Below are 18,351 nucleotides of genomic sequence, written 5' to 3' on the forward strand. Positions count from 1 at the left end.
AACTCCCCACATGGTGCACAGGCTCCGCCACCAGCAGCAGGCCCAAGGGATGCAGTGCACAGCTCTAGCCAGAGCTGCACGTGGCAGCAAGGAGCACAGCCAGGCTGGCCCACCTCTGTCACATGGGGCTCCCTACAGCACATGTGCATCTCCTGACACTCACGCACCACTGGGGGAAGCTCCACACCAATGGGAGGGAAGCCAGCTGCCTTCCCTGCTGCCTGCCTGCCTGCCCACCCTGCCTTACACCCACACCCTGCCCACCCAAGCTGTACACTCCCAATGCACCCCATGGCACAGGCTCTGCACTTTTGCCAGTCTCAGCCCCATGCTCCCTGCCCCAAGCCAGCTGCAGCTCCCCTGCCGAAGCTCCCCCCACCCCCACTGCTTCCCCACCTGCTGCCCTGAGCAAGCACTGCAGCAGGAAGACAAGGAGCTGCCAGACACTGGGGAAGCTGAGCAGGTCCCCAGGTGGCTGCTGCAGTGGCAGCACAGTCCCAGAAACTGTGCACTGGCTGGACCGGGTCCTTCTGCGCATGAGGGTGGGAGCAAGGCGCAGGTCGGGCAGGTTACAATTAATTGGTGGATGCCCGTGGGCTGGATGAGATTGCCTGGAGGGCCGGATCCAACCTGTGGGACGCATTTTGCTTGCCCCTGTCCTAAAGGCACTGTATTTCAGGTCTTGAAGATATGAGGCGGTGAAAGCTCCATCCTTGGAGGTTTTAAAGACCCAGCCAGTCAAAGCTTTGGCTGGGATGATGTAGTTGGGGCTGGTTCTGCTTTGAGCAGGGGGCTGGGCTACTTGTGACCTCCTGATGTCCCTTCCAACCCTAACCTTCTATGATTCTCTACGCTGCATTTCATGAACATCTTGCGTTTCATACTGCTTTTAACCTTGAATCATCCCAATTCACTTTAGAAATCAGTATGCAAACTATAAATAGCAACTGTTTTATTCGCCATTTAAATTAAGTCAACTCTGGAATACCCTCAACAGATGTTTATCAGCTAACAGCAACATTATGAAATAAATTAGATTATATGGAGAACAATACTGTATTGAACTACTTAAAAATGCGTCCTTAATTTCATACAGAATGTTATTAAAGATGGAATGCGTCTAGGACAGAGCCAAATACCTCTCTCCTTATTCCACATGCTAGGGATACTTGAAAGGATCCCAGACTTGACAATCTTGGCTTTAAGCCTCTCCTAGAAGATGGATTCCCAAGCTAGTGACCCCAGCAACATGAGATGTTAGCTCCGAACCGACTCAAAGGGAAGAGTGCCACCTACTGAGTAAAAAAACAATTTCCTGAAACATCTGTGTGTTCCCTGGAGCCAAAATCAGCCTGCCAACAATGCTAAGTTATAGAGATCTAGAAAATTCATAGTATAACAGGAGTGTATAGATTTCCACTGGTTCAGAACTTTCTGAAAATTACTAAAAAAAAAATAAACTAACACCCCAATGTTAAATACAAAATAAAATCTACAAAACAGAGCAAATAGCTCCTACAGAATTAAGTTGCTGAGCATCAAGCATTCAGATCACTCAAAAAATGCATTTATGGAATTGTGGTTTCATAGAGGTACCCAGCAGGAAGCACAAGTCACAGACAAATACAATTAATATTTCCACAAGGTAATTACTGTATACAGAAGAACAAGTTAGTGATATACACATACTAAATCTGACACCCAAGGAAAAATATTCAAAAGAAAACCTGCACAATTTCATTATCATTAATAAAACCTCATAAGCATTCAGGAGAAAGGCTGAAGAGAAGAAACTCTGCGTGCAAGAGGAGAGAAGTATTTATATTGAGTATTTATAGATCACAGAGCTGGGCACTGTACAGATAGAAAGACGGCCCCTATTCTGAAGAAATTACAGTCTAATTCTTCTTTACAATTACACAAAAAGGAGAAAAACTAAAGAGTATCATTCTTTATCTTTGTGTTTTCAGGTTACCTTCAACTTTTGCGTGTTTAAAAAGAAACATTTCAATAATTAATCTAGACCCCCTGATATGGGTAAAAGCATTCCTAAAATAGTTTTTTTTAACCAAAAAAAGAAATAAGTGCATCCAAATTGTCATCCAACACATTTCTACAGGAAGGAGGCTTACCAAAATGCTCTTTCATGTGTCTGAAAACCATCAGAAGTAATTTAGCAATTACACAATTACCATGATTAAATTCTGTACAAACAAATGAAAATAGCTTACCTTGCAAATACCCTGTCTCTGTTTGCTTTTTCTTTACCATACTGTACAGACTGGACTTCTGTCCTCCCACTGAAAAAATAAGTGTACAAGGAATTTAAAAATACACCTCTGCTCAAGAAATACAGACAAGTTATACTTCCTTAGACAAAAAGCTAAACTCCACTCTCAATTATGCCCAAACAATTTCACTGACTTCAGTGGAATATAATTGTTGAGAATTTCAATCTAAGTATTCAAAGCAAAAATCTCTTATTTTGCCTCAGAACATGATTTGTAACAGAGATTAAAATAATATTTCTTCCATCTACAGGATCAAATATTTCCTTCTTTTCTTTTTTTTAATGCAATGGAAGTAGGGTTGCACACCTCCATCTTAATACTGTATAAATCCTCCTGCCACAACCACTTCTAAAAGTCAGAGCACAACTTTAGTATTGCTCCCAGACTTCTCTCGTTAATGCACTGGTTTCCTGTTTGCCCCTGAACATTAAGTGTACAGAGAAACACAATAGAGAACGTAATTTTACAATTAACAAAGCAAGTAATATGGTCCTGTTCACTACACTAGAATAATTAGTTACGAAGGAAAAGTAAAACTGACTTTAAATGAAGCAACACAGAGGGCTTTATGCCTTTTGTTTTAATGTTCTTCATCTTTTATTCCCTCCTAGAGGCACATATGTCTGGCCTAGGTGGATGCTGCATTTTAAATTCCATTTTGTGCACATGCGTACCCATAACGGGATCTATACTGAGATATCCTCAAAGGCAAATTAGCTTTCCCCTATAGCATGGTAAAAACTACTAAGCATGATATGATTAGAAAACTAAAAAGCAAACATAGCCAGACTGTATCTATGTTCTATAACACGTACAGTACATTTTTGGGAACTGTATAATAAATTATTACAGCTCCCATTTGAAAAGGGAAGAATGGAGTCAAAGGAAATAAAGCAGACACCAAAATCGCACCAGATCTGGGTTCAGTACTCAGGATTAATTGGCTTCCGATACAGTATACAACCTTCAGACCACATTACAAATTTGATCTGCTTCTAATTATTATGCTGATATAAAAAGGTTATCAATTTTTACATAATTCACCTTATTCTGTCCATCAATTCAGTGGCAGAAAGGGGAATGGAATATTAAGGTTTACATCCCTTAATTCCCCATGTCTATTCAACAGTGCCTACCTGCCTCTTTGTCAACATGCTCAATTAAAGGAAAGTGTGGGAAACAGTTAAGTGAATCTCAGCTGTAATGGCTCCCCCCCCCCCAAGTGGAAGCTCTGTATATTCTTGCAAATAAATCTTAACATTAGCTTACTTATTACCAATTTGTTTCTAAAATGGCACAAATAAAGAATCAGCAATATATTTGTGTGTTTGGGTAACACCCTATAATAGTATTATAATAGCATTATAATAGTAATATCATCACTTTCCCTTCCAAAGATGAAATCGTACATACATCAGGACTTAGGTACTCAAATGGAACTATCTATCTGTCTTGCATACAATGGCTTTCATTTTAACTGCTGTAATGCCATTCATCATCCTTAAAAATATGGCATCATCACATCAGCCACAGGAATGATAGTATTACTGTTGCAAATGAAAGCACCAGTGTCCTCATTTTCTACATTAGATACAGAGAGGTTAAGCGACTACCTACAGTCACCCAAGAAGTGGTGGTCAAGAAGCTGAACCCAGGCCTCCCAAATTCTAGGCCTGCGCCATAACCCCCTACTTACTAAGCCATTCTTCCAAGACACGGCGGTAGGAGGTATCTGCACCCTTTATGAAAATCCCTTTCTGACTGATACTGTAAACTACTTGCCATGCTTTAGTTCAAGGTTGTTAAACTCATCTGACCCTGCAGGATGAGAGGCGTGCAGCCAGTCTGCAAGCCAGACTGGGCCTACAGATTGGCCTCATGTGGTAGATTCAGCACACATGGCCCAGCCATTGCTGGCACTGCGTGCACCCTGGACCAGCCCTGTGTGCCCTTGAGCATGTGATCTGGCTCCAGGCTCACAAACCGCATGCTGCAGTCTCAGCCCCACACATGGCATGTGATGCTCTGGGCCGGTCTACGGTGTGTGCTGCATGTGGCACCTAGCACCTGACTAGCCTTGTGGACTGGATCCAGCATACAGGACCAGTCTTATCTGGACTGACCCTGGATCCAGTGTGCAAGGCCAGTATAACATAGGTACTACATGCAGCACACACCCTGGACCAGCCCCATGCAACACGTGCACAGGCCCCAATCCTGTGCTGCACACAGCATGCAGGGCTGGTCTGTGGTGCATGCTGCATGTGATGGCCACATCAGACTGGCCTTTAGTGCTGGATCATGGGCCCAGTCTGCACCAACCCCAGATGCAGCGCGCAAGGCTGGTCTGACACAAGTGCCACATGCCGGGCCTGCCTTTGCCTGTTGTGTGCGTGTAAGTAAGGCTGGGAACAGCACGTGCTGCATGCAGTGCGCCAATCGGAGACCCACAAGCAGCACTGCGGGCTGGATGATAGGTCACCCTGGGCTGTATCTTTGACACCCCGTCATTAATTCATTTGCTTTAACTGTCAATTGTTAGATTACCTGAATGATTCATTTGTGTGACTAACAGAAATAAAGCCTGCCAATCACCTGTAACAAAATGCTTCATAGTTTTATTTTTAAAAACTCCCTCAGTTAAAAGGGAATTTTAAAAAAGTGTGAATCATTGTCATGTCAGCATTATAACATGTAATTAGTTAGGTGTCAGTCCTATACACAACTGAAATAACGACACTCACGCTCTGACAATATTAACATCTAAACTATTTTCAACATAGATTCACAATGACCTACTGCGTACAGCAGTTGCTAGTTATTAATGTATTTCTTAGCTTAGATTGCATGTCAGTACACACCCTGCTTGGTGGGCTGAAGTAGTTTTTAAAATCTTTGGCTGATACATTATGAAGTTCTGAGATGAGATATGTTGAGTTCATTCATACCTTCCTAGATGAGTATCACTTCTCTGTGTGCAACCAAGATCTACACCTTAAAGGATTGAATCTAAATACGTCAGTCTGGTATCAGTTCCTGATCTGGCAATAATAAAATTCTAAGATGTTCTAGATAAGAAATACTTTCATGACATAAGCATGGATGATGCAAGTTCATGGCATTTAATAAGCTGCACAGATTACTAACGCCAAGTTATCTCCATTATAATGCTACAATATGATACGCAAGGACATTCAAGCCTCATTAATCATTATTTCCCCATTTCATTTATTTTCTGATGGTGAAAGTATTAAAATGACATACACCTGAGAATGAAGTCAGATAAAAATAGCACTGAGAGATCCCAGGACTACTTTAATTGTGGCATTTTTTAAATGAAGCCTACATTTACTGATGCATCTCACAGGCTTTGTTGACACCCCTCCACCCCCCACTCCAGATATTGGAACCAGCACTTACCAGTATCGGAACTTTGAACCCAAAGTAAAATAATGTGCAAAAAAGTTCTTCTGAGGGGGTAGAGGTCTGTCCAGTCGGAAGAAAGTGTGATGCTCAACACAAGCCTTCCACAAATTCTTACAGGCTCGATAATTCACCATATTGAATCCCAGTAATGTTTCTCTAGATTCATGCTAAAAAAAAAGAGAAAAGGTTTGACTTCGGAAAATGTAAAATGCTTTCCAATAATGTTAAAAAAAATTGAAGACGATAATTATTTTTCATTTTGTAAACACTTTTTCCAGAAGTGGTACAAAGCATTCTGTTCCAAAATATGTTTGAAGTGGGGTTACCCCAATTTTACATATCTTAAAGCTTTTTGCAGAAGCAGAGAATCACAGAGCAGAAGGGCTGGAAGAGACCTCCTGAGATCATTTAATTCAGGGGTTCTCAAAGTTTTTATGCTGCAGCCTGGCAAACCACGGCCTGGAAGTGGCCATGGCCTGGCAAACCGTGGCCCAACAGTCACAGCCGACCGTGGCCCAAATTTCCAGCTGGCAGACAGGTAAGGCTATCTGCACCTCCAGGCGGGGGTGGTAAGCCAAACCCTGCACTGCCACGGGCTCTGCAAAAGGAGCCATGGCCTCTCCGCCTGGCTACGGGGGGGGGTGCCACAGTTTGCCAGTCTGCGGCCACTTCCGATCCAGCAGCCTACCATGCTGCAGACTGGCACTGGGCCATGGCCCAGGGATTGAGAACCCCTGATCTAATTTAATCCCTTGCCTGTGGCAGGATCGCTCCTATTCAAACTATCCTAAAAAAATCCATAATTTAAACTCTTCATAAAACTACTGTCAACTCTGACAGAACATGAAACATTAATACTTTAACCTGCCCCAGGTAAAGCAGGGGAACCACAGGGAATTACAAGTTTGTGTTTAAACCCATTTTGTTCGTAATTATTACACTCATTTTCCCTTAAACGGGCCTGTTCTCAGTATACTACAATGCTGAAAACTTTTTCTGGAAAGATGGCAAGCTCCAGGCCATTAAACTGTGATTCTGTAAAAGAGAAAAGAGCTGCCATGCACCTAGCCCCCCTTGGCCAAGATTTCAACAACAGTGAGGTACAAAATGAGACTTAATCCTGGCACTGGAGAACAGGAGAGACAGTAAACTGGTATGCATGCCACATGTGAACGTTTAAGAACAGTAAGGCTAAGTACAGACATTTGGGAGGTTAAATTGGGTTCAAAATGGCTGTCCGATTTAGACTTAGCTCATCCTGGTGCTGACCATGCACTTACAAACTCGGTCTCAGGGACCAGCAATCAGTCTAAACCTGTAACTATACACAAGTTCCATGCACACAACCCGGTCTAAAAGTTGCAGAACCCAGTTTAAGATAAAACCCGGATCTATGCAATATCAAACTTATTCGATTTACGTCAAACTTGTGCATGGAACTTCTGTACACTTTCCCTACGTAGCCCCAGGGCAGGCAGAAGCCACCCACTGACTCCAGCCCCAAAACTGCTCTTTTCACCCCCCGGACCCACTGGGATACTTTTTTGCTTCCCCACCTCCCTCCGGCCCAGCCAACCCTCTCAACCCCCATCCCACAAACCGCTCAGGGTACAGCCACTTTTACGAGCATTCACTGCTGCCAGAGCCAAGTAAGTCCTGGTGCAGAGGGGGGGAGAGCTAAATGTGGCCTCTGATCCCCGCAAGCCCTCCATGGACACCGCCAGACACTCCCAGACCCAGCAAAATCCTGTAGGTTTGCAGTTCCTGCCCGTCCCACTGCAGTACGTGCTTAGCCCACTACCACCCGGGCAGACCCCCAAGTCCCTCCAGCCTGCTGAACCCAACCCCCTGCTAGCCACCTCCCCCCACCAATCCTGACTTACCTGATGTTGGGCAGCCATTTTGAACTGATTTAACTTCCCCCTAATCCCCCAAATGTCTGTACTTAGCTTAAGACAGTGCAACTATTTTTGCTAAGCTAAAGGAGATTCAAACTTGCACGAATAAAACTTTTACTGCACTTACAAATAGGGAGAAAGAACCCAGGTAGCAGGTGCTGGAGGGGCCAAGCAAGCTGCACACGACTGTTTCTACCCACGGTCCTTCAGAGGAGATCAACAAGACAACCTGGCTCTCTCGCATGCAGGAGGCTGGGTTTAGTGCACCTCCCCTGCCCACTTCTACCTGTCGCAGCATCCTACTTCAGAAAACTTTAAAGAACTCCCAACCTCCCCCAATCAACTAAGATTCATTCCTCCCTCATGCAACCATTCCTTTACCCTTGGTGCAGTACTGGACTACAAAATGACAGTTCTCTTCTCCCTTTACAGTTGCCTTCCAAAATACCTAGGCTTGGCAGGATTCAATTTTTATCAGTAAACACTGATAAATATTGATTTCACCTCACACTCACAAACCGGTGAAAAAAATCTCTCCATTGTTAATAGTTTAAAATTTACAGAAAGAAGATGCAAGACAAATGATGATTGATGATGACAGGGGGAGCAGTCTTACTGAACCGTGCTGACTGTAGTTTGTCCTGCAACTCTCAGAAACCCCAGGGGCCTGGGAACAAAGGAAGAGGAAGAGACAAAGTGGACGAGGGAGCTATGGGAGAGCAGAGCTCGGAGTGGTGGCAGCTCTGCCACCCAGCTGGCAGTAGTCCTGTAGTAGTTGCGTTTGTCACAGCAGGCAGCTAAACTATATAATAATAATAATAATAATAATAATATACTATCATTAATAAATTGTCTGTCCCCATGCTCCTAATTTCCCACAATCCTGAAAATTTAAATTGATAAAAAATAAAAATAAGTGCTTAGAAATACAAATCAAATTCTGCCAAGCCTAAAAATAGTGAATAGGAAGCTATCATTACAAAATACTAAGCAAGACCCTGCACACAGTCCCAAAGTAAAAGTAGATAATTAATCCAAACTGGATCTACATTTGATAAGTAGCATATCTGAATTATTTACAGCAGGATTCTACAAGTTTTTAAAGTGTGTGTGGGGGGAGAAGGGGGTAAAAAATTCAACGTCCTCATCATATTTAGTAATTCACAACAGCTAAAAAGGTTTTTGTTTTTTTTTTTTTTACTTTCATGTCTCATCTATCCTTAAAGAGTTCAATATAATACTTACATTTCACCGAAAAAATTAGTGTGTCAGATTCGGTTTGACCTACTAACCATTTTTCCTCAAAAAAAGCTATCAGGTGGGCAATGATGAATGCTGCATGTTTTAGTAATCCATCCTCTGACAAAGCAAGTCAAATCTCAGACTGGCTACATTTCTACAGATGCTCCTTTGCTTCCGATTCACAAGAGCTGAGAGAATTTAAATTAGGTGAGGCAACCTTTAAAAGCCTGGAATTTCAAGACTGGTCAAGCAGAAGTTCTCCTGATGGGGTAAAAGTCCTGGCCGGACAGTCCTCCCATTCTTGGGAAGAGAATTTAAGGCCATGTCCTGAAAGCAAACTGGCATCCTCAACCAGGCAGCACTGCTCCAAGTGGACTGGCTCCTCAGCCAATGCAGCTGCTTCTGCAACCTACTGCAGGTGGACTCATTTAGCTCTGCTGTTTCAGTGGCAATTAGCCTACTCATGTGCTAAAATCAGCCAGCCCACAGTGCTTCACAGAAGTGGTCACACAGCTTCTGGTTCAAAAGACAGCCTGTGCAGGGCAGTGCAGCCTAGCCTACTTGGGCTTCCAGACATGGGCTAAATGACCTAATTCAGAAGGGGAGACTTATGTGCTGCTTTAAGACACCCTATCACCCAATTCAAATTAGGCCCAGTTTTGCAATACGAGGAATAGGCAGAGTGAGGTACTTAAGGAAGGGATTTACAGGAACTAGTGTCCTTAGTGGATTGTTTCCCAAGGAGGCAGGCAGGACCAACAACCCAGCCCTCAGAGAATTAGGCACCAACTCTGGGCATAAGAGAGCCACCTCCTAGGATCATAGCTGTGAACCCCTCCGGGAGTTACAGGTTTTCACCATCTTCCTTGCACAAAGCCTGCCTTAATATTGATTTGCCTAACGATTACAACAATCAGAAGTGCCCAGGGATATGGGCACTTTTAAATCCCCCTGTTCTGTTATTTAAAACTACAATTTAAATGCATATGACCCACTTCCTTCCAGGGAGACTGCCCTAACTGCTGGATATCAACTTGTTCCAAGATGGGAAGGTGAAAAAAGGACTCTGTAACCTAGTCACTGGCAGAAATTCAGTGGCTGTGCACAAGTCCACCAGAAAAAACAAACTAGGTACTTGCAGGACTAGACCACAAGTGAACAGGGATTTTGTGAGTGCTTGTAGTACCTACACTGGTGAATACCCTTTGTCAATCCAGCACAGAGTGCTTTTGTAAGACGGGGCCAGAGAAAGGAATAGAAGCGCAATGTAAAGGTCTGTCATCCCTGACACACTACTCGTTTCTTACCGAAGTAGACTCTCATGAGAAACATGCACAGCCCATAAAATCCTTTTGTAATGGACTTGGCAAACAATGTCATTTATTAAGCAGATGTTTGTCTTTTAAATAAAAAGGAACACATTGAACTAACAACTCAAATAGATCATTAATCTATATATCCCCCTGACATCCCATAGACAGAGGGCCCGCAAGATAGGACTCAAAGCTGCATGAGTCACTATTTAAAAAAAGGAGATGAAGGGAAATAATTTCACAATGCAAATTCTGGGTACGTAAGTAGACACCGATGTGGTATGTGTCCAATCTCAATGCAGGTACATACTAAATAACTGGCTCTGCCACTAATAACTGTAACTAAGGGAGTTTTAATGGTGAAAATGTATTAGCTTTCTTAGTTATTCTGACTTTCTTCCAATGGCTTACTTACACACAAATGTTTTACTTGTATTAATGCCTTATAATGCTGAGTAAGAGAATAAATTAATAAGCAATTAAAAAGTGAAGCCCTTGGATTTTTGAAGCAGACTGCTGTAATTAAAATCTCTGATTAGTATTTGAGCTATTTAAAAAAAACCCATATAGAGCTATTTAAAAAAAAAAAAAAGTCTGCAAGACAGCTTGAAAAATTGTTGAAAAATGCATCTCTGTCGAGACTAATTTAATATCATAAAGTAGTGGGGCCAACCTTTTTGGCAGGTGTGTCGTCATAAATTAGCCCTGCACCACACTAATCCCTTTCTTTTACTTAATAATCTGCTCATCCTTCTACTCCCTGCCCTATCCTCCCTGACCAAGCTGCTGCTGTGCTTCCTTCCCTACCTGTACTCTCCCTAATCTGCCACGTGCCACACAGAAACTGCTTGCGCCCCTTACGGCACCCATGCCACAGGCTGGCCACCCGTCATAAAGCATCTCAAATTTAGCAGCAGAAGAATTACAGCTACTCAGCGCCTCTATTATTTGTACATGTACACAACCCCAAGGAGAAAAATTATGAAACTTCTTTGCTTACATTTTTGTTTTTGTTGTTTGTTCCTGGGGTGCTGGATGAGGGCGGTTGGTTGGGGTTTTTTTTAAGTAACGGATCTAAGCATTCCCCGATGGACAGTAAGTCTTGGATTTTTATAGGAGTAACAGTTTGGCTAGGGAGCACAAATTCTAGACTGACAAACTTTGTTTCTATGTTCATGAGTTTTAAAAAGTCAAATTCAAGCTTCCTATTTATTTATACCTAGAAAGTAGTAAAAGCAAAATCCTTGTGACTTAGGTGCATCTGATAAGCAGACCTTAAAATCACAGCATGAGGAAAAGTATTTCTTATACAGATAAGGTGTCTCAATGAGGAATGGGGGATGTTCTGCCATATGTAACAAGATGCGTTACATAGGAAGTACTGACAAACAGAAGGACAGAGAAGTTACGCTTGTGCCAGCCTGATGACCCTGCTCAGATCTAGTAAATACACACCATTGCATGCTCACTCAACCAAAAAGGTACGGGTCAGCAGGGGCCTGGCACAATACCATTCCCTTCATTCATCAGAATTCACTGTGTTGCATTTTGAATATTATCTAACTGCTGTTTAACTATGACAATGCTAGTTGTTGAAAGGGTCTGAAGATTAACTACCTCACTCCCAATGACTTCCATGGAAATTCTGCATACAGACCAGGAGCCAAAATTTAATCTTTGGCCTATTAGGCTGGATCCAGATGCATAGGCATGTGTGGTTTGTGGCACCGCAAACCACAAGCGTTGCATGTTAAACCATGTGCAGCGCTGCTAATTGGCAGAACTGGGGCAAAATATGCTACTGGGATTTCCTGGTAGCAAATTAAAAAAAACCTGAGAAAAAGAGCAGCGCAAAGCACACCAAAGTGCTGTGTGCCGGGACAAACATGAGGACGGGGGAGCAGGCAGCCCAGCCCTGTCTCTACAAGCTGGTTGGCGCAAAGGGTACCTCAGCCTGGGGGGCTGCCTAGCTCCATGCTGAGACACCCTGTGCCTCAGCCAGCCTCCACTGTAGCACATGAGCCAGCAGGACAATGTGTCCCGCTGCAAACTGCATGAGCAGGTGTGTGCACTGCTCTTAGTGCTGCTGCAAACACGTGTCCCTGCTCATGAGGACACAGCTTTAGAGGTTAATTTGCTATTCAAAACTGACTTCTATATCCTAAACAGTACTTAACATAAACATTATGCTGCTAAGATAGTCACTAGGCTCAGTCTTGTTACCAACCTCAATTCCTCCCTCTCAATCTCAGCTCAGGCTATTAAATATCCGTTGTTGTTTCTTTCAGATACTACGCAAAATAAATCACTTCTTGTCAATACCTATTGGAAAATCCAGGGTTCTCCTTTTTGGACCACTGTAACTTCCACCTTGTTATCCTTAGCACCACTCCTCACACTTAAGTTGGATTCATCAATTCTCACTCTGCTGGCCTGACCACAGCACTTCCTTACAAGTTTCTTCACTCAGCCTGTTTGAAAGCTCTGTTTTTAGGGCTCAGCTCTACTCCTGCCTAGAGCTGTATCACTGGTCACCAGCCCCTCTCCTGTCAAAACCTGCACTTTACCCATCTGCACTGTGTAGTCTTCCTTTTTCTTCCCAAAAAAGCACTTCCCATACTGACTTTCTCCTTGCAAGATCTTTTGATAGCATGCATCTTTTAATCCTCCTCCAAATCAAACATTTCTTGCTACTCAGTTATTCTGCAATCTGTGATCCTGTGATTCCTTTAAACAATAAATAAAAAATTCAGAAAGACCTGTTCTCATAGACCGTATCTGACATGTTAACTACATCAACCTACTCTTGCAGGGTTTTTGGTTGTAGCCGTGTTGGTCTAAGCACATAAGCAGGCAAGGTTCTTTGCGTAGATGCAATATGTTTTATTAGACCCAATGGGTAGCTGGAACAAAGTTCTTTGCAAGCTTTCAGGCACAAGTACTCTTCTTCAGGCATAGGTTGTCTGCTGTTGTTCCGAGATCTCCAATTCTCAGCATACATTTCTCCAATTTTTTCACTGCCTTTGTCTGCTTTCTTCTCTGGCATACTATTTTATAATCAACTTAGACTGTAAATGCTTTCAGGCACGGACCGAGTCAAGACCACAAGTTAAATATCAGGCAATCTGATAATGACACAGGTAGCAAAAATTTTGTATCACCGCCACCATTCTTGGTTTAAGTTTTCAAAGACTTAAATTTGCAATTTCAAAAGGCACCATTATTACAACACCACACTATTTAGAACCGTGTTAGGGATTACCAGTTTTCCATTAGAATGTAAATGGGAAAATGCCATTTATGTTGATAATGTCAACTACAAAAAATATTAACATTTCACAATGTTTTACTTACAAACATAAGTACTTCCAAACCAATATAAAAATAACCTCCGATTTAACTTGGCTTTTGCTGAAAACAAAGTTTAAACTAAAGCTGTTTTATTTTCAGATCGCTTTATTTCTTACTGATTTAAGATCAGCTCATCGGATACAGTCAATTTCCACATATGGAATTGAAAGTTGTATAATATTTAAGAGAACTCAATCAAAACAATGCATAGCCAGAAATCAGATGTAAATGAATGTTGTATCATAGGTAAAGACAAAGAAATAGTTCAAACACAGAGAAAAGATAATGATGACTAAATGCTGTGGAAATTTTGTTTTTGTAATTTTCAAGAGACCAAATTTTAAGATGAATACTCACCAATTCTTTCCTAAGTTGAATAAAAAACTGTTTGCACTTAAAAGAAATTTTTACAATCTTCAACCTAAATGAAAAATAAAACCAGAATATTTTAAACACTTAGTATACAGATTCATATTAAATACTTATAGTACACAAACTAGTTCTTTTTTTGAGGGAACTAATTTAATCTTCATTACTATAAGATTTCATTTGACAAAAATTAACTGAAAAAAATTTAACAGTTACATATAACAGCTTGCACAGTTTGAGATTTGTTAACCATACATTAAAATTCCCTAAAAATTAAATATCTTGCACCTTGCTTTACTGTGCAGGCTAGCAAACATAAAAGTTTCTCTGGTATTTCTAAACTAAAAGGCAGTCACTAGTTTTTCACCAGTGTTGACCCTGAAAGGAATTTAGGAGTCTGAGAGTTACTTCAGAGAGCCTCTGTTCTTAGCAAAATGAGTCCTCCAAAGGAGTGAATGCAAACGCAAAAATTCAAATATTCAGATTATGAATATTTATATCAAAGAGAGAATAATACAATACATACCTAGATATACTTTTACAAGCCAAAAGATATAAGCATTCTACATTTTAAAATCTTAAGAATTCCTAACAAGTGGCCATGACATTAGGGAGATCTTGCCCAAATTCAGAGACTAAGTTGTAAGAAGCACTGGATCTTCGCTGTGCCTGCAAACAGGAACCTTGCCCTCGCCAAAGGATGCCAGAAGAATGTCTAGCAGAACACTAGGCATGTCTACACGTTCGTTAATGTGCTTTTCCTACTGTGCATTATATTTAGTACCTCTAATGTGTGGTATCAGATAAATACGCGTTAGGTTGCCCTAATGCACAGAAGGGCAAGCACATGCTCTTTTAGTGACACTTAATGTGCAGTAGCCTATTTTTACTGAGCATTAGCGTATTACCACGGTTTTTGACGTGATGCTGTAATGCACAGTAAAATAGGCGCATTGAAGTGCATGTGTAAACATGCCCAGTGAACCCCCTTTTTACCCCTCCCTCCAACAAAGACATACCACATCACCTGCTCAGAACAAGATGAATATGGCAGAAAAGCAAAGTTCTTGTGTCATCATGCTCAGACTGGAACACACTGACCTACACTATGACCTTGCCTAGAGTGTTCACTTGCTTCTGACTCCGATCCTTCTATACTACTTTCCTTAGCCTCAGTTATGCTAATCTATCCTAAATAACCAGCCTGTGGCAGGGTGGGCAAAGCCTGGCCCATGATGGACTCCATTTCCCAGCAGCCCCTGCCCATGTCATAGCAGCCAGTTTCCATGGAGACCCCAGGAGGGGTGGGTAGCATCATATCTCCTTGCCTTTGACACCCCAGCCTGAATGATCAGGTACCCATTTACATCTGGGTTGATAGGGGCAGTCTTCAGCAGGAGTCCAGAGCAGGGCTGATCTCATGTCTTTTGAGTCATATAAGAAGATGCCTTAAGTTCTTTGCCCTCACTCTGACAGTTCTTTATATACTGGAAATGGACTCTTGTTGAGACAGGAAATTACTTGTTAGAACTATTTTGGTTTTTAAGACCAATTTTATTAAATTTAGGAGAAAGGATAAGGGATGTGCCCTCTCTCAAAACACAGAAAACACAAGAAAAATGAACTTAAAAGTAAAACCTGGGGCCTTTAAAACATTACACAGGAAAAAAAAAAAAGGCTTAAATTCAAATTTTTCTTTTGCAGGTCACCCCTTAAATACCTGACAACTGACTGCTTTTGCGACAAGTAATGAATGGAATACTTCTATAACATTCTATAATATAATGTTATACTTCTATAACATTCTATAATATTAGTGGTGACAAGCTCATAGCTTTTACCTGTGTGCATAACATTAGTTATGCACACAGGTAAAAGCTATGAGCTTGTCACCACTGGATAGTATTCTCTCTCCAAGACATGCAATATTCAGAGCATACAAGTCCTGGATAATTCTGATAACGGAGTTTTTTCGTAACAGAACATTATTTTGGTTAAGAATTTAAGCTAGTTTACAACAAAACCTGATATGGTAGTACCAACAACTCTAGATTTCCATATTAGCTTCTCTCAACCAAATTAAAATGGAACTATGTTCGTGATGCTGCAAGCTGAGCACAGGATGTGAACATCAAACTACTTCTCTGTCAGCCGTGACTAGTGGAAGGGATTCTGACAATATTAATGAACTCCAAAGCAGAACAGAATACAGATAGCCCTCACTGTAACACTGAGTTGCAAACTCATCAGGGGAGTAAGTTATCTTTTACTATATACCTGTACAATGCCTAGTAGAAACAAAAGGTCTGTACAAAAGGTTTTGACTGACCAAAACTTCTGGGAGCACTAGATTACAATATTTAATACTGGATCTGTAAGGCTAGTAAACGGAAACCTGTTTTCTGTTAGTAAAGTAAAAAAGACAGCATTTTTAAGACACATGGTGAGTTATTTTAGTAATTAAGAACATATATATCAATAAGACATTGTCAGTATGACTGCTTCAAATGTTTATGGCATTACAATTTGACACATTAAATTATAAAGGATTAAGCATCCTTTCTGTATTAAAGCTTTCCTTCGACTCCTTTTGTCTTTTGCAATTTTACTATAGAGACAATGGCGTGTATTCTATTGATATGCTGGTAATTTTCAGAAAATTATTCCAAGTGTGTTTCTTTCTCTATATTGTTAACCCTTAATGAGTTATCTATTGTTTTAAAAGCTGCCACCACATTCTCAATCATTTCTACCCAAATGGGGCTTATAATCTATAACTACAATACCCAAGTAATACATGTAAATCCAACTCATAAGACAAATGGTGACTTAAAAAAACAAGAGAGAAGCCAGTCCTAAAATTGTGGGATGGGGGAAAGACAGCTGTGATGAAATTAGCTTCCAGCAAAAGCAACAGAGAAGAAAAATGAATTACAGCCTAAAATAGTATTGTCAAGAGCAAGCTGAGATTCATTTTGTAAAATTGAACGTATATTTTAAGGAAGAACAGCTCAGAAGAACAGACTATGTCAAACGTACCTTAAAAAAATCCTTTCCCAGAACAATTAAACCGTCTCCCAATTCCAATACGCCACATGTCAGAGCAGCTTAATAGAATAGCAGAACATCTGAAAATGCATTTGAAGTCTGGAATTCATTTTGCAGCATGTCCTGCTGTGTTTTACTAGTTAAGGCTATTTTAAAGCATTTTTCTATTCTCCTAAACCAACAAGAAACTCATACGAATTACAAACTGCAGGCTGCCTTTCATTTGATCAAGTGGAATCCCTACGGCAGGTCAAGGACCCAGCTGAACGGCATTCTGACCAATGTTAACAACTTTTTATGTTTCCATTGTCTATTTTAATGTGAATTATAAGGAATTGAGGGTTGGGAAAATCTTGAAATGTCTGAGATAATAGAAGTAGGTCCTTTGTATTAAACCTGAAATACAGGCCCTAAAACCTAGCAAGTTCTTTCTGTGAATACCTCTGTTTGCTTATTCCTGTTTAAGTTAGTAGCCTCTTACTGCTGATGCAAGCACCTATTGTCACACTGCACCCTTGCATCTGAAGAAAAAGGTGCACGTTTGCTGAAATACAAAGAACTGAAAAAACTTTCCCTGTTTTTCTACTCAGGATCCAAAGAAATGCCTGTCAGGAAGATAAATACAATGCTATAATGCCTTAAATTAAATTTCTTCAATGTTCTCCCACAGTAATGTCATTGTTTCTACAATACTCCCTCACAAAAGCCCTCTTACGTGAAAGCTCGTATCACAAGTGTGGTGGAAATCTATTTCTATTTCTTTCTCCTTTTTATTCAAGCACATCACACAACCAAAGGAGGAAAAACTATCACTGGGCAAACTTGCATTAAGTTCATTTGCAGAAATTTCTATTGTAGCTCTGTCTTTTAAAAGTTATGCAGAGGGAAAAGTCTAGAGGTTTTCACACATGTATGAGCTGTTTCCTATATCTTTTGACCTTTTGGAATCCAAGAAAGAAGTAGGGCTGGAAGAGACCTCAGGAGGTTTCCTCCAGACTAACTTCCAGCTCAAGGAAGATCCTCCATTACTAAACCATCCCCGTTGAGTGTTGGTCTAACCTGCTCTTGAAAACAGCCACGGACAGAGATTCCACAACCCCTCCGGGCAGAACTGGGCCCCCCACTACCAAAAAGGATGTAGACAACTGGAGAGAGTCCAGCGGAGGGCAACAGAAATGGTTCAAGGGCTGGAGAACATGGCTTCTGAGGAGAGGCTGAGGGAACTGGGCTGGTTTAGTTTGCAGAAGGGAAGATCAAGAGGGGCAATCATGCCTTCAACTCCCTGCAGGGGGGGGGTTACAAAGAGGATGGAGCTGGGCTGTTCTCAGTGGGGGCAGATGGCAGAACAAGGAGCAATGGGTTTAAGTTGGAGCAAAGGAGGTTTAGGTTAGATTTTAGGAAAAACTCTCACAA

The 18,351-nt window shown here is 41.4% G+C and overlaps 1 protein-coding gene across 3 annotated transcripts in view; it reads right to left on the reverse strand.

Annotated features, from left to right (window-relative positions):
- PTPN4 (protein tyrosine phosphatase non-receptor type 4) overlaps window positions 1-18,351 on the reverse strand; it is a 206,324-nt gene that overhangs the window by 55,857 nt on the left and 132,116 nt on the right. For all 3 annotated transcript variants that reach the window (XR_009462146.1, XM_059727499.1, XM_059727500.1), the window contains exons 11-13: window positions 13,879-13,942; window positions 5,712-5,884; window positions 2,232-2,300 (exon numbers count right to left, since the gene is read on the reverse strand). Coding sequence is in view for 2 of the 3 variants with exons in the window: in XM_059727499.1 (XP_059583482.1) it covers window positions 2,232-2,300; window positions 5,712-5,884; window positions 13,879-13,942 (306 nt within the window). In the remaining variant the exon portion in view is untranslated. The remainder of the gene's footprint in view (window positions 1-2,231; window positions 2,301-5,711; window positions 5,885-13,878; window positions 13,943-18,351) is intronic.

Source organism: Alligator mississippiensis, chromosome 4, assembly GCF_030867095.1.
Source record: "Alligator mississippiensis isolate rAllMis1 chromosome 4, rAllMis1, whole genome shotgun sequence".
NCBI lineage: Eukaryota > Metazoa > Chordata > Crocodylia > Alligatoridae > Alligator > Alligator mississippiensis.